At 40.1% G+C, this 12488-nt stretch overlaps 1 protein-coding gene across 1 annotated transcript; it reads left to right on the top strand.

Annotated features, from left to right (window-relative positions):
• The first annotated feature begins 172 nt into the window (after positions 1-172).
• LOC113394057 (tripeptidyl-peptidase 2) lies at positions 173-9733 on the top strand. Its single transcript, XM_026631228.2, has 25 exons — positions 173-358; positions 439-570; positions 1021-1207; positions 2089-2236; positions 2718-2881; positions 3010-3253; positions 3366-3496; positions 3614-3776; positions 4060-4130; positions 4235-4374; positions 4604-4781; positions 5324-5489; positions 5604-5770; positions 5840-6018; positions 6098-6312; positions 6410-6521; positions 6618-6740; positions 6860-7015; positions 7205-7293; positions 7391-7587; positions 7666-7777; positions 7916-7988; positions 8068-8153; positions 8273-8435; positions 8519-9733. The coding sequence occupies exons 1-25, from the start codon at positions 194-196 to the stop codon at positions 8726-8728; spliced, it is 3771 nt and encodes a 1256-aa protein (XP_026487013.1). The 5' UTR covers positions 173-193; the 3' UTR covers positions 8729-9733.
• Positions 9734-12488: the final 2755 nt, after the last annotated feature.

Here is a 12488-nt window from a genome sequence, read left to right as displayed (position 1 = left end):
AGTATTCATCAATGTATTATAGGAATAACTTTTTTTTTAAATAATTATGCATTAGAAATTATTAAAATATCGTTTATTGTAAAAATGTATTTGGGACATATACATTTTTCTTTTCTTAACGCCTGTCGTCACTAACAAAAAGAAGAAACTATTTCTTAATTTAATCTGTACATAAGGTATACGGTCATCAAAAATGGCAGACGTACCGATCGATTGTGATTTCCCTGTTTGGGGATTATTACCTAAAAAAGAAACAGGGGTGGTTTCATTCTTAACAAAATACCCAAAATACGATGGCAGAAACACGGTTATTGCTATTCTTGATTCGGGCGTCGACCCGGCAGCGGCAGGGCTTAAGGTAAAAAATTGACTTGTCATGATTTGTTTGGTTGCAATTTTGTTGAATATTTTCCCTAAAATAAATATTTTATGACTTAGGTGACCAGTACTGGAGAGACAAAGGTCATAGAAAGATTTGACTGCAGCGGTTGCGGGGATGTGGATACTAGCACAGTCATTCGAAAGGTCGTTGATGGATGTATTACCGGCATCACGGGTCGCAAGCTGAAAGTAATTTTATTTTATTATTAAGAAAATGTTGTTGTTCTTTTTATTCCATAGAATATATACAAATAGTTATAATTTGCACGTTGAGCTAATTTATGAAATTGAAAAAAAAGCGGTAACATACTAGGTCATTGACTTCGTGTCATATGTTCACAGCTGTTCTTTGTCATTTATACCTTGACACCTAAACAGTTGCTAAGCTGGTTTTTCCTTTTAAGGTGAATGCTATATTAAAACATTGTAAAATATGCATTTTATGAACTTAAATAATGTTGATGATTAGCACTTTAAATGAATTTTTCTTTTTATAGAATTATAAAACCACTGAACTCTGACTAAATTTTAATTTTAGCTTCTACATATGGCCTTATAAAAAACAATTACTCTTTTTTATGTAGTATTAGATATGTTACATTAGTTTGTAGCAGTTGTGTTCATAACTATGTGTTACAGATTCCAGAATCATGGAATAATTCTACAGGGGAATGGAGAATAGGTGTCCTGTATCCATTTAGTTTATATCCTACAAAAGTTAAGGAACGCTTGCAAGATCATAGAAAGGAACATCTGTGGGATGTAGGTTATAAACCTGCACTAGCTGAAGCTACGAAACAGTTACAGGACTTTGAAGATGAAAATGGTAAGTTTTGTCAGCATGATAAGCTGGTTTGTATACCCTAAATGAATCAAGGAAGGAATAAATATAAACAAACCTTAGATTTGCTAATAGCTTAGCTATATTGTTCGCTAAAACAGTTCTTTATTAATATATTTTTATTTATAATACAACACTATTTCACTTAACTTATAAGACTAATTTTAATTCCAATGTTTAATTAACATGCAGTGCCATATTTTGGCAAATCCTTAAGCTCTCAACCAATGATTTTGCATCATTTTGATGTAGAATGTGGTTTGTCTTTTGTCTTGTTATGGTTGGAACAGACTTAAATCACACTGGTCTAACAAAGGTTAACAGCTGAATGTTAATAAAATTTATTTAATGTGAGAGTAAAATATATTTAATGTGTATAATAGACTCTTTAAGTAGTTTATGTTAAGATCTCATATTCTATTGAAGTAAAAGTCTTAAGTTTATTACTTGTATGGCCTACCAAAATACAATTTAAAATCACCAATGTCCACTTGATTGAAATACACAAATTGTACCTTATGCTTTTGTATAATTTACACCATTGTGATCTTAAATTAGTTGTAATTATTGATATTGATTATTTCATATACAAATCTATATGAAAAGAATATAATTGCAATAATTTCTTATAATGAGAAGGAACGAATTGTAGAATGAGGGGGAAGGGGGGTTAGCAAGTTTTGTCAATTTAATTTAGAACCTTTTTAATATACTATACATTATTGTTGAAAAACAAAATAGTTTAGTTGCATATTAATTTATAAATATATTTTGTTGCACAAAGCTTATGACGTTCTTTAATAATTTGATAAAGCCATTACCATTCTAGACATACTAAGATATAATAAATTATTTCATTTCTTTAGCATCAAAAACAACTCTTAGTCAAGATGAAAAAACGCAAAAAGAAGAATTAGAGGCAAGAGTAGAAGTATTGAAGGAGCTTGAGAAGAAATATAATGATGTAGGACCCACCTATGACTGTGTACTGTTCCATGATGGTACTGTTTGGAGGTAAGGGTTTTGATTAACTATGGGAACTAATACATTTAAGTAGATTGGTCTTTTTGAGTTCTAATACTCTAATTTAGAAATGTCCAAGTCATTATCAAAAGGACTTGTGTTTGTATATGAAAGTAGAGTTTACTTAGATTTTATTTAATAATTTTGCCCTAGGTGAAAGTGATTTGATGTTCTTAGTCTTTGGATAAGGATTTACATTAAATAACATTAATCTTTATAACGGTATTTTTAAATTCCTCAATATGTTGTAGTCTGTTCAATTTTGTTTGTTACCTTTTGATATTAAAATGTGTAACGTTGAATATTTAGTAGAATAGTTTGTGCTATAAATATTTTCAATAACCACATTCTCAGTAAAACTAATTCAATGAATAATAGCTTATATATGTCATTTGGTGATTTTGAATAAAAATATCTTAACATAATTTTTATATACTTGTAATTGCTGATAATGTTATGTATATTATTACAGAGCATGTATTGATACCTCTGAGACAGGGGATTTATCGTCTGGACCATTTTTGGGGGAATACAGTGTCACACTAGAGCACTCACATCTCACTCCATTGGATGAAATGACTGTTAGTATTAATGTACATGATGAGGGAAATACACTTGAAGTTGTTGGGATGTGCTGTGAGTCTTTTACCTTATTTATAAAAACATATATAGCCTTTATATGTACTATATGCAGTATTGTTATTATATATATTATCTACTTTATAAAGCATAGATAAAATAATGTCTATATAAATACATTTCAGCGACTCATGGAACCCATGTAGCAGCAATAGCAGCAGGTTACTTTCCTGATGAACCAGACAAAAATGGAGTGGCTCCCGGTGCTAAAATTATCTCACTTACGATCGGTGACAGTAGGCTGGGTTCCATGGAGACCGGAACGGCACTAGTGAGAGCATGTATAAAAGTTATGGAATTGTCCAAAAAGATGAAAGTAGATGTCATCAATATGAGTTACGGTGAACATGCCCATTGGTCTAATGCTGGGTTAGTATATCATCATAACTATTAAGTAGTAGTTGATCATAATATTTCAGTTTATTATTTAAAATGTAAAAAAAAAAATCATTTATTTGACAAAATTGTCTTATTTTATTAGACGCGTCGGCTCCGTGATCAGCTCAGTGGTCAATCGGTACGGCGTGTCGTGGGTGGTGTCGGCCGGCAACCACGGACCCGCACTCGCCACCGTCGGGGCGCCGCCCGACATCGCGCAGCCCATACTTATCGGTAACCACCGTGCATTGTAATGAAATATTTACAATTATCTGCGTTTCCTAATTAAAAATGAAGGGATAGTCATTCCACTCTCGGTGCGTAAGTGTTGTGTAAGCGCGCTCGTTGCAGGCGTGGGCGCGTACGTGTCGTCGGAGATGATGCTGGCGGCGTACTCCATGCGCGCGCAGGGCGCGCCGGGCGCCTTCAGCTGGAGCTCGCGCGGGCCGTGCGCCGACGGCGCCGCCGGGCTGGCCGTGTGCGCGCCGGGCGGGGCCGTCGCCTCCGTCGCCAGGTCCGTGCCGCTGTGACACCCAACCATTGAACCCGAACCCGAACCCAAAAATCTTTTTTATACATCATATTTCTTACGATTTCCATTTGTTTAAACGAAAATACACGTAAATACTTTGAAATAGCAACACCGTCTGGCTTTTCATCCAGCAGTGTTGCCACTCCCTATTATTGGAATTGCAGGACTGCTGAGTTGTTAGATCAATGATAGATAACAGATTCTGTCATTTATATTAGTCTGTAAGTTTTGTTCATGTTTTTCAAAGTTTATTTTTACTCTATAGATTCACATTACGCAATTCTCAATTGATGAATGGAACGTCTATGGCAGCGCCTCACGTCGCTGGAGCTGTCGGTAAGCATTTTTTAAGTTAATATATCTTTAGCTTAACCTTTTTTTAGTACAAAATATATTGTTTTTTAAAGATAGACTACTTAATCCTAAATAATATATTCTAGCGGCGCTCATATCCGGCCTGAAGGACCGTCAACTACCGTATTCGCCGTACTCTATAAAACGTGCATTGGAGAATTCGGCGACGTTCCTGCCGCACGTGGAGCCCTGGGCGCAGGGCTGCGGACTGTTGCACATTGAGAAGGTAAAGTATATATAATAAGAATATAATTGTTAGCCTGATTTAGCTCAACTTGATCCAATTATCTTATCTACATAATTTTCAATTTTGTATTATTAATTTTGCCATGATTCCAAGACAAGATACAATAATCGAAATTAAATTGTAAGTTATACATGAGCGCTTAGTGTTGCTCTTTTAAATCATCAGGCGCTCGAACAAAGTGATAAATAATCAATATAATATTTGACAGGCTTTCGAAATTGTCACTTCCTACCACGATCAACCAGAACGAGACGTGACTTTCAATATCAAGTGCGGTAACAACAATTCAAAGGGTATTTTCCTGAGACCGAAGATGGAGGACGTATCCAAAGATATCGGCATTACAGTTGAACCACAGTTCTTAGAAAACCATCTAGATGAGGAAAGTGAGTAGATATAGCATTGAGTATACTTTTTAATAATAAAATTCGTATATTACTTAATATATTAACTTTAAGCAAGTAGGATAGACTGTCTCTAACCTTCTATACAATTATGTCTAGAAAACCATGTCTAGAATGGAATTTTATTTGTAGGCTCAAACGTGGAATTATATTTAGAAGAAAAAGAATGTAAAGATGTATTGATTATCTGTAATGGTATGTTGATAATTTTTAAAAAACCAAGTTTGATTGTTGTAGTGTTGTGTAAACTATCTAGTATTTATTACATTACAAATTCCATTAAATAGAGAATCGGAGTAAAAATAGCTCTATAAATATGATTTTATATTTGGAAATTTTATTGTCAGTCAATAATTAGTGTAACCGGAATAACTAATTTAGATAATAATATTCGATTTTTATAAATATATCCCTGGTACAGTGAATTGCGAATTTAAATTTGTTCCCATACATAGCAGGTACATAGAAAGAGTCGTTTAAGCATAAAACAGATACAAAAAAAGTATGTAGCGTGCGTGTTGCAGACAAGGCAGTGATCCCCAAGCAGATCGCTTTCAGCGTGCGCCTCGCGCTCGTGTGCCGCGCCGCCTGGGTGTCGCACCCCGCGCACCTCGAGCTCATGAACGCGCCGCGCCCGCTCACCGCGCGCCTCGCCACCGCCGGCCTGCCGCCCGGCCCGCACCACGCCAGGTACCGCGCCGTTCGCATCCAGCTTCTACTTTTTATACCAATTGTGATCATTTTTAATTCAACACCTGTGCACCGACTACCAATATGATAGAATATTTTATTGTATCTCAACAGTATCGACGCGTATGACGTAACCTGCATCGAGAAGGGTCCCGTGTTCCGCATCCCCATTACGGTTCTGCAGCCGCAGTCCCTGGACAACTCGCCCTCGAGCGCGCCGCAGATAGACGAGAAGGACGTCCTATTCCAGCCCTCCACCATCAAGCGTCACATCGTCGTCGGTGAGTGGTCGCGGGTGGGTGTCGCGGGTGGGCCCCGCGGGAGCGAGCTGACCGTGTCCGTGTCCGCAGTGCCGCTGGAGGCGACGTGGGGCGTGGTGCGCATCCACCGGCGCGGCGGGGAGAGCTGCGCGCGCTTCCTCGTGCACGCCATGCAGCTGGCGCCGCGCCGCTCGTGCCGCGCGCACGACACGCACCGCCTGCTGGCGCTCGCGCCGCACGCGCCCGCCGTCGCGCCCTTCCGCCTGCTCGTGAGTGTCGTCCCGCACGCCCCCGCCCCCGCCCCCGCCCCCGTGTCCGCTCCGCTCTGACGTCACGCTGTGTCCGCAGGGCGGCGTGACGCTTGAGGTGGTCATCGCCAAGTATTGGGCGAACATCGGAGACGTGACCGTCGACTACAGCATCGAATTCCACGGCCTGAAGCCGGACTTCGGCACCAAGCTGACGCTGTCGGGCGCGTCGCTGGGCGCCGTCACGCTGCGCGCGCTGCGTCCGCAGGACGTGCAGCCCTGCGCCACGCTCAAGCACGTCGAGCACGTCTACAGGTGCGTCATTGCGTCCACGCCGTGATCATTATTTGAGGAAAAAATATCAAAAGCCAATGATAACAGCCGATGGCCAACTCCGTTCTTCCGTTTGCAGGCCGGCAGAGTCGAAGCTGGCGCCGCTTACGTCACGCGACATTTTGCCGCCCTCGCGTCAGATCTACCAGCTGATCAACACGTACACCTTCCACATACCCAAGGCGACCGAAGTGAGACCCTAACCTTTGAAACTAACACACGCTTTCCAACAATCTTAACGAGGGAGTCGTAACTCGATAGTATATACCGTGTCACTCTTGTCGCAGGTATCCCCGATAGTGCCGATGCTGTGCGATATGCTGTACGAGTCCGAGTTCGAGTCGCAGATGTGGATGTTGTACAACAGCTCCAAGCAACTCATGGCCGTCGGTGACGCTTACCCCACCAAGGTACATAGGTACAAGACATTCTCCACCAAGAGTCTCATGTTCCACGTACTACTACTTTTATCGTTCGATTATAGTAAGATAAATGATGAATAATGATGGCGGGCGTGTTCCCCGCGCAGTACTCGGCCAAGGTGGAGAAGGGCGAGTACACGCTGCGGCTGTCGGTGCGGCACGAGTCGCGCGTGCTGCTGGAGCGCCTCGCCGAGCTGCCCGTCGCGCTGCAGCAGCGCCTCGCGCAGCCGCTGCCGCTCGACGCCTACGCCGAGCAGGCGCAGGTCGCACTCCTCTATTTCACGCTCTCTACGACCGCTCATTCATTTGTATCGATTGATATAGTCTTATTACAGATTATTTTACTTTTATATTATTGTTCGCTGAATTTATCAAAATTGTTTACATTGTCGTGAATAAATAGCACATTGTGATTGCAAATGCTGATCTATATATGGTTTGATACATTATAGGCATTGACCGGCGGCAAGAAGTTCACAGCCGCTTCACTGGCTAGCGGAGACCTACTACCTCTCTACTTCACACCCGTGCCTTCCGACAAGTAAGAATGCCCCCGGACCTTCGTCCGCTCCCGTGCCGCGGGCCGCTCACCGCCCGCTCACCGCCCGCTCACCGCCCGCTCCCCGCCGTGTCCGCAGGGTGTCCCGCTCGAGCTGCTCGGGCGCGACGCTGACGGGCAGCGTGTCGTTCGCGAAGGACGAGCTCGGGCACAAGGCGGACAGCTACCCGCTGTCGCTGCAGCCGTGCGAGGCGCCGCGCCGCCCGCGCGAGCGCGCCCGCGAGGACTACGCCGACGCGCTCAAGGACTTCGCCTGCGCCTGGCTCGCCAAGCTCGGTACACGATACGCGCACATTATTTTACGCTTGTGTTGCGCGGTTCTGATTACTTTATTCGATGTGTACTTGGTTGCAGAGGGCGAGAAGCTAGAGCAAGTGTACGAGGAGCTGCTGGAGAAGTTCCCTGGATACCTCGGTGCTCACATCGCCTACTTGAACGCGATCGACCCACCGACTGATCCCAAGAAGTGAGAGCTGATACTGTCCTCTGACATAATATATCAATATGCTTTAAATTCATATGGATTTATAACGATTCAACGAGCAATATATAAAATATCTGAATACATTTTTTAAAAGTTAATCTAATTTAAATATACTTTCAGATTACCGAGTATTAATGAGGAACCAGACGTGACGACGGCTTGGTGCGAACAATTGATAGCAATAGCTGATAAGGTATCTTTTAAGATTTACTGTAATTTGTTATGTGAGGATGTAACTCGCACGGCAGATAATAATTGTTTTTTTTTTACAGGTTATAAAACAAATCGACCAAGATAAGTTACTGGCGTATTTAGGTATGAAGAATGACTCACGCAGCGATGCTAGCAAAATAAAGCAGTAAGGTTTTTTTTTATTTGAAAAAATAATACTAATATCTTTTTTTACAAAATAAAAGATATATGACTAGTAACTTTTGTTGCGAAATGAATATTTTAACACGCAACGCGCCCCGACAGGGAGCGCGAGCGGCAGAAGAGCCAGATGGTGGAGGCGCTGTGCCGGCGCGGCGCCGCGCTGTGCCGCCTGCGCGCGCTGGCCGCCGGCAGCGACAAGCTGGCCGACGCGCTCGCGCACAACATGCACGACCTGCTCAAGTACACCGACCTCGCCGACGCCAAGGTGCCGACTCGCCCGCGCTAGCTTTTTATCAAATTAAAAAAAAAATTATAACCGCGGTGACGGTATGTACGCGTGTGTCGCAGACGCTGCACTACGGCGTGTGGCACAGCGTGGCGGTGGGGCAGTGGGGCCGCGCGGCGCGCCTGCTGCTGCGCCTGCTGGAGGAGCGGCCGGCGCGGGAGGCCGAGGAGCGCCTGGCCGGCCTGGCGCTGAAGCTGGGCTGGAGCTTCCTCGCCGAGCACACGAGCCGCCAGCTGCCGCAGCGCTACCCCGCGCACTACCGCCCCTTCTGATCGCACCCGCCCGCACTCCCGTACCGCACTACCGTTTTGCAGAACCGTCCTCATCCCTTCCGACGCATAGCGATCACATAGTATCTTCGATGAGCTAGACGAGAACGCTAATGCCTCCTAAACCCTTCTGATAGTTTACCGCCTTTACTTATATCGCAGGACCATCCCCTAGTTAATTGAAATTCATTTTGTCTATTCGAAAAGTTATATAAAATTTCACACAAATTGCCAATACAGCGCTCAACCTTCATTAATAAAACTCTTTCTTATTTTATTTGACGCTTCAAAACTGTATGCTATATATTTTAATTCAGTTTTACCATACTACGTAAAATTACCTCAACTTTATGAATAATGAAATTATACAATTTAAAAATGAATCAAATTATTAACCAATTAAAAAGTTGAGAACATTCTAATAAATGAAATGAATTAATATATTTCACGAGATTCCGGTGTCTTCCTTAAATTCTAAGAGGCAAATTTTAATAAAGGAAATCCGTATTGAATTAATTCCGAATATACATTTAAAATGCATTTTACCTACAAGGCAACGAATTTTTATATCAATAGTAATTCATAATGTGTAATCTGTGTCAATTTTGACAGCTTAAAAATAGGTTATTTTATATGTTGACATAGGGTGCTCAGCGTGTGCTCAAACACTAGATCAATACGTTTATTATTTTATTTTTTTATTTTAATAGGTGATAAATAATAAATGAATTAACGACGTCAGTATAGTTTTGATACTTGAAAATGTATAGCGATTGAGTTTAATCTATTATGGCTTGAGCTTTTTTATAACGATTTCGAAATAGTCTTATCTCAAAAGTAATTCCTTGAAAGTATTATAAATATGCTAAATTACATTTCAAGTATCAAAGACAACTGTTAAAGCAATACAGCACATAATATTATATAGTATATTAGAATAGAATATCTACACTTTAAAAAAACGGTATAAACATAGTGTAAGAACAAATTCGAATGTCTTCATTTAATAAAGTTATATATTCAATAAATTTTAAAATATGTTCTTAATTACATAAAATACTCTTTTTTTAAAGATATACAGGTTAAATACTTCATCCTACAGAAACAATAATAAAAATAAATAAAGTGTTTTGATATGTCTTTAAATTAAAACACACAATGTAACATGTCACTTACATAGGCTGCTGTAAAATATCACAATGCAAATGCCACTATAGACATCGTTTTCCTTAAATCTTAATAACTTTAATAAAGTGACTAAAGTATATAATATTTATTGAAAAATACCTTTGTGAGTCAATCACGCTGAAACTTAAACGTATATTATTAATGACCATAGGATTGGGCGGTTTGTACTTATTATGTATTACCGATAAAATTTGCATTTATATAAGTTGAAAGGATATTAACAGAGCATCATAAATCATGTTGGTTCTTATATACAAATTTAATTATAATTTGTAGATATTCTATCGCAATGTACTACGCTAATAGTATTTGGTATAGATGTTACAGATAAATATTTTGTTAAGCTGAGTCGACCGACTGAACACGTTTTTTTATATACATAGTTTATAGTTAAAGCGAATCTTTAACGTTAATAAATTCTAGTATATTATAGAACTTTCTAGGAAATTAATGAGCTGAAGCAATAAGTACAGGCCAAGGTAATTAGATAACTAAAATTATGTAAGAAAGTCCGATATCATTGTAACTTTCTATTTTTTTCTTAATGGTGTACCTTGCAAGTGACGAAAAGGTTCCGATATTAAACCTTTTGGACGCGATAGGATTAATACGATGTTCGAATTTATGTGTAACGCCGGATGGAAACGATTCCGACGAAAAAAAAATTATTTTCTATGAAGTTGTTTAATTATCTTGGAAAATTCGATTTAAAAATAAAGGGCATTAGAATTTAGCGTAGTCTTATTTTTTTATATCGACTAGGTATAGTGGCGTATGCATGTTTAGCGAAATTTGATCGTTCCGTGTGCGGCAGAAAGTCCATATTGGTGGGCCGGGTGTCGGTCGGTCGAGCTTCCCGCGAGCTGGTCACGCCGACCTACGTGATCATGTTTAGATGATTTAAATGAATTGTTAATTAAGATAATAAATATTTGTGACAATTTTATATTTGTTTTATTTTTATCTTTATAATAAATGCGTCAAGTCTCTAAAAAATAGGTACTCCCTTATATCATCCCTATATGTTCATCCCATTTAATTGCGGTTGTTACAATGAGTTTTTAGACTTGGAAAAATAATTTGATATACCTTAACGGGCCCCTTGGAATGCTTTCAACTATAGCGTATTCCAATCGAAGGAGGCATAGAAATAAACAAACCTTAGAGTATTCATGCGATTTGCTAATAACTAGGCTATATTTTGCACTACAAAGAGTTTATGACTAATATATCTTCGTTTATGATTAATAGAATACGTCAGTGTTCTCCTACTTATATCCATTTTAATTTTACTTCCAAAATTCCAGTTTGGAATTTTTGCAAATCCATAGTGAATATCGTAGATTAATTAAGCTTTCGCCTCAATTTGCTGTCAAATGTTGTTTATTTGGCTTTTTCCTGTTATGGTTGGAATAGAGTATTGGGTTATTTTGGTTGCGATGGTGGTTTTGATGTATCATCATCATGGCTCATATCGAATATTTTCCCTCTGTAAAACATAAGATCAGTGATATTTAGTATACAAATAACTTATTTTCCTTTGAATTGGATTGTGTTCGTTTTTTTTTATAACATGTTCAGTTCATCCTTCAAAAGAATCAATAATACTGTTTAGTCTTGGTAACATGTATCAAGTTTGTTCCTTGAATGATGATGAATGTAATATTGTTAAGATTAACATAAAATGCGAGTAAGCTGTTTTTTAGATATTAGATTTTTGCACCATATTTACAAAAAGAGATAAATTTAGTTTTTTAGCTATATGTCGATAAATTCTCGAACTGGGGCCGGCTAAACCTAGTTCAATTCAACCCCAAAAAGGCGCAAGTTTGCGGGTTAACTGCTAAAAAAACACCATTCGTCTTATCCTCACGATTTGAGAACATTCCGATAGCCACCACAGCTAGTATCGGAATACTTGGCGTTGATATTTCGAGCCTCGTCCAGTTCCGCGGTCAATTGGAAGGCAAAGCCAAATTTGCATCAAAAAAGCTCGGTGTGTTCAGCGAGGCAAGAGAGTATTTCACGTCGGCCCATCGCCTAAGACTATACAAGGCCCAAATTCGGCCTCACATAGAGTACTGCTCTCACCTCTGGGCGGGTGCTCCCCAGTACCAGCTCCTTCCATTTGACCGTATCCAACGTAGAGCGATTAGAGGATTTTCCACGGGGAATGTTCCGAGCAATTGTTTGGATTAATCCCCGCTGCTGCATTTCACCTTCGGACATCTCGTCAAAAGTGTCACCCGCACCACCTAGATGTCCGAAAATCCATAACAGCGCGATTTTTAAGTCATTTTCTTCCTCGAACAACTACTCTGTGGAACCAGCTTTCGCCGGCGGTTTAGCCGAACCGATACGATTTGGGAACCTTCAAGAAAAAAGCGTACACATTTCTTAAAGGCTGGTAACGCACCTGTAAGTCCCCCGGTGTTGCAGATTTCAATGGGCAGTTGTAGTCACTTTCCATCAGGTGAGCCTCCTGCTCATTTACCAACTATATCATACAAAAGACGATCATTATTTCGTCTTATTTCATTGAATAATAGGGTCAGATCAATTATTCATATCGCTG

Source organism: Vanessa tameamea, chromosome 2 (genome assembly GCF_037043105.1).
Source record: "Vanessa tameamea isolate UH-Manoa-2023 chromosome 2, ilVanTame1 primary haplotype, whole genome shotgun sequence".
Taxonomy (NCBI): Eukaryota; Metazoa; Arthropoda; class Insecta; order Lepidoptera; family Nymphalidae; genus Vanessa; species Vanessa tameamea.
Note: the sequence above shows the minus strand (reverse complement) of the source record. Positions and strands in the feature narration are given on the sequence as shown.

Bases quoted from the DNA above. Each gene is read 5' to 3' on its own strand.
- LOC113394057 (XM_026631228.2), top strand. From the start codon at position 194: ATGGCAGACGTACCGATCGATTGTGATTTCCCTGTTTGGGGATTATTA. The intron at 2,237-2,717 runs GTAAGGGTTTTG...ATATTATTACAG, and splicing joins CATGATGGTACTGTTTGGAG to AGCATGTATTGATACCTCTG. The intron at 3,497-3,613 runs GTAACCACCGTG...CGCTCGTTGCAG, and splicing joins CGCGCAGCCCATACTTATCG to GCGTGGGCGCGTACGTGTCG.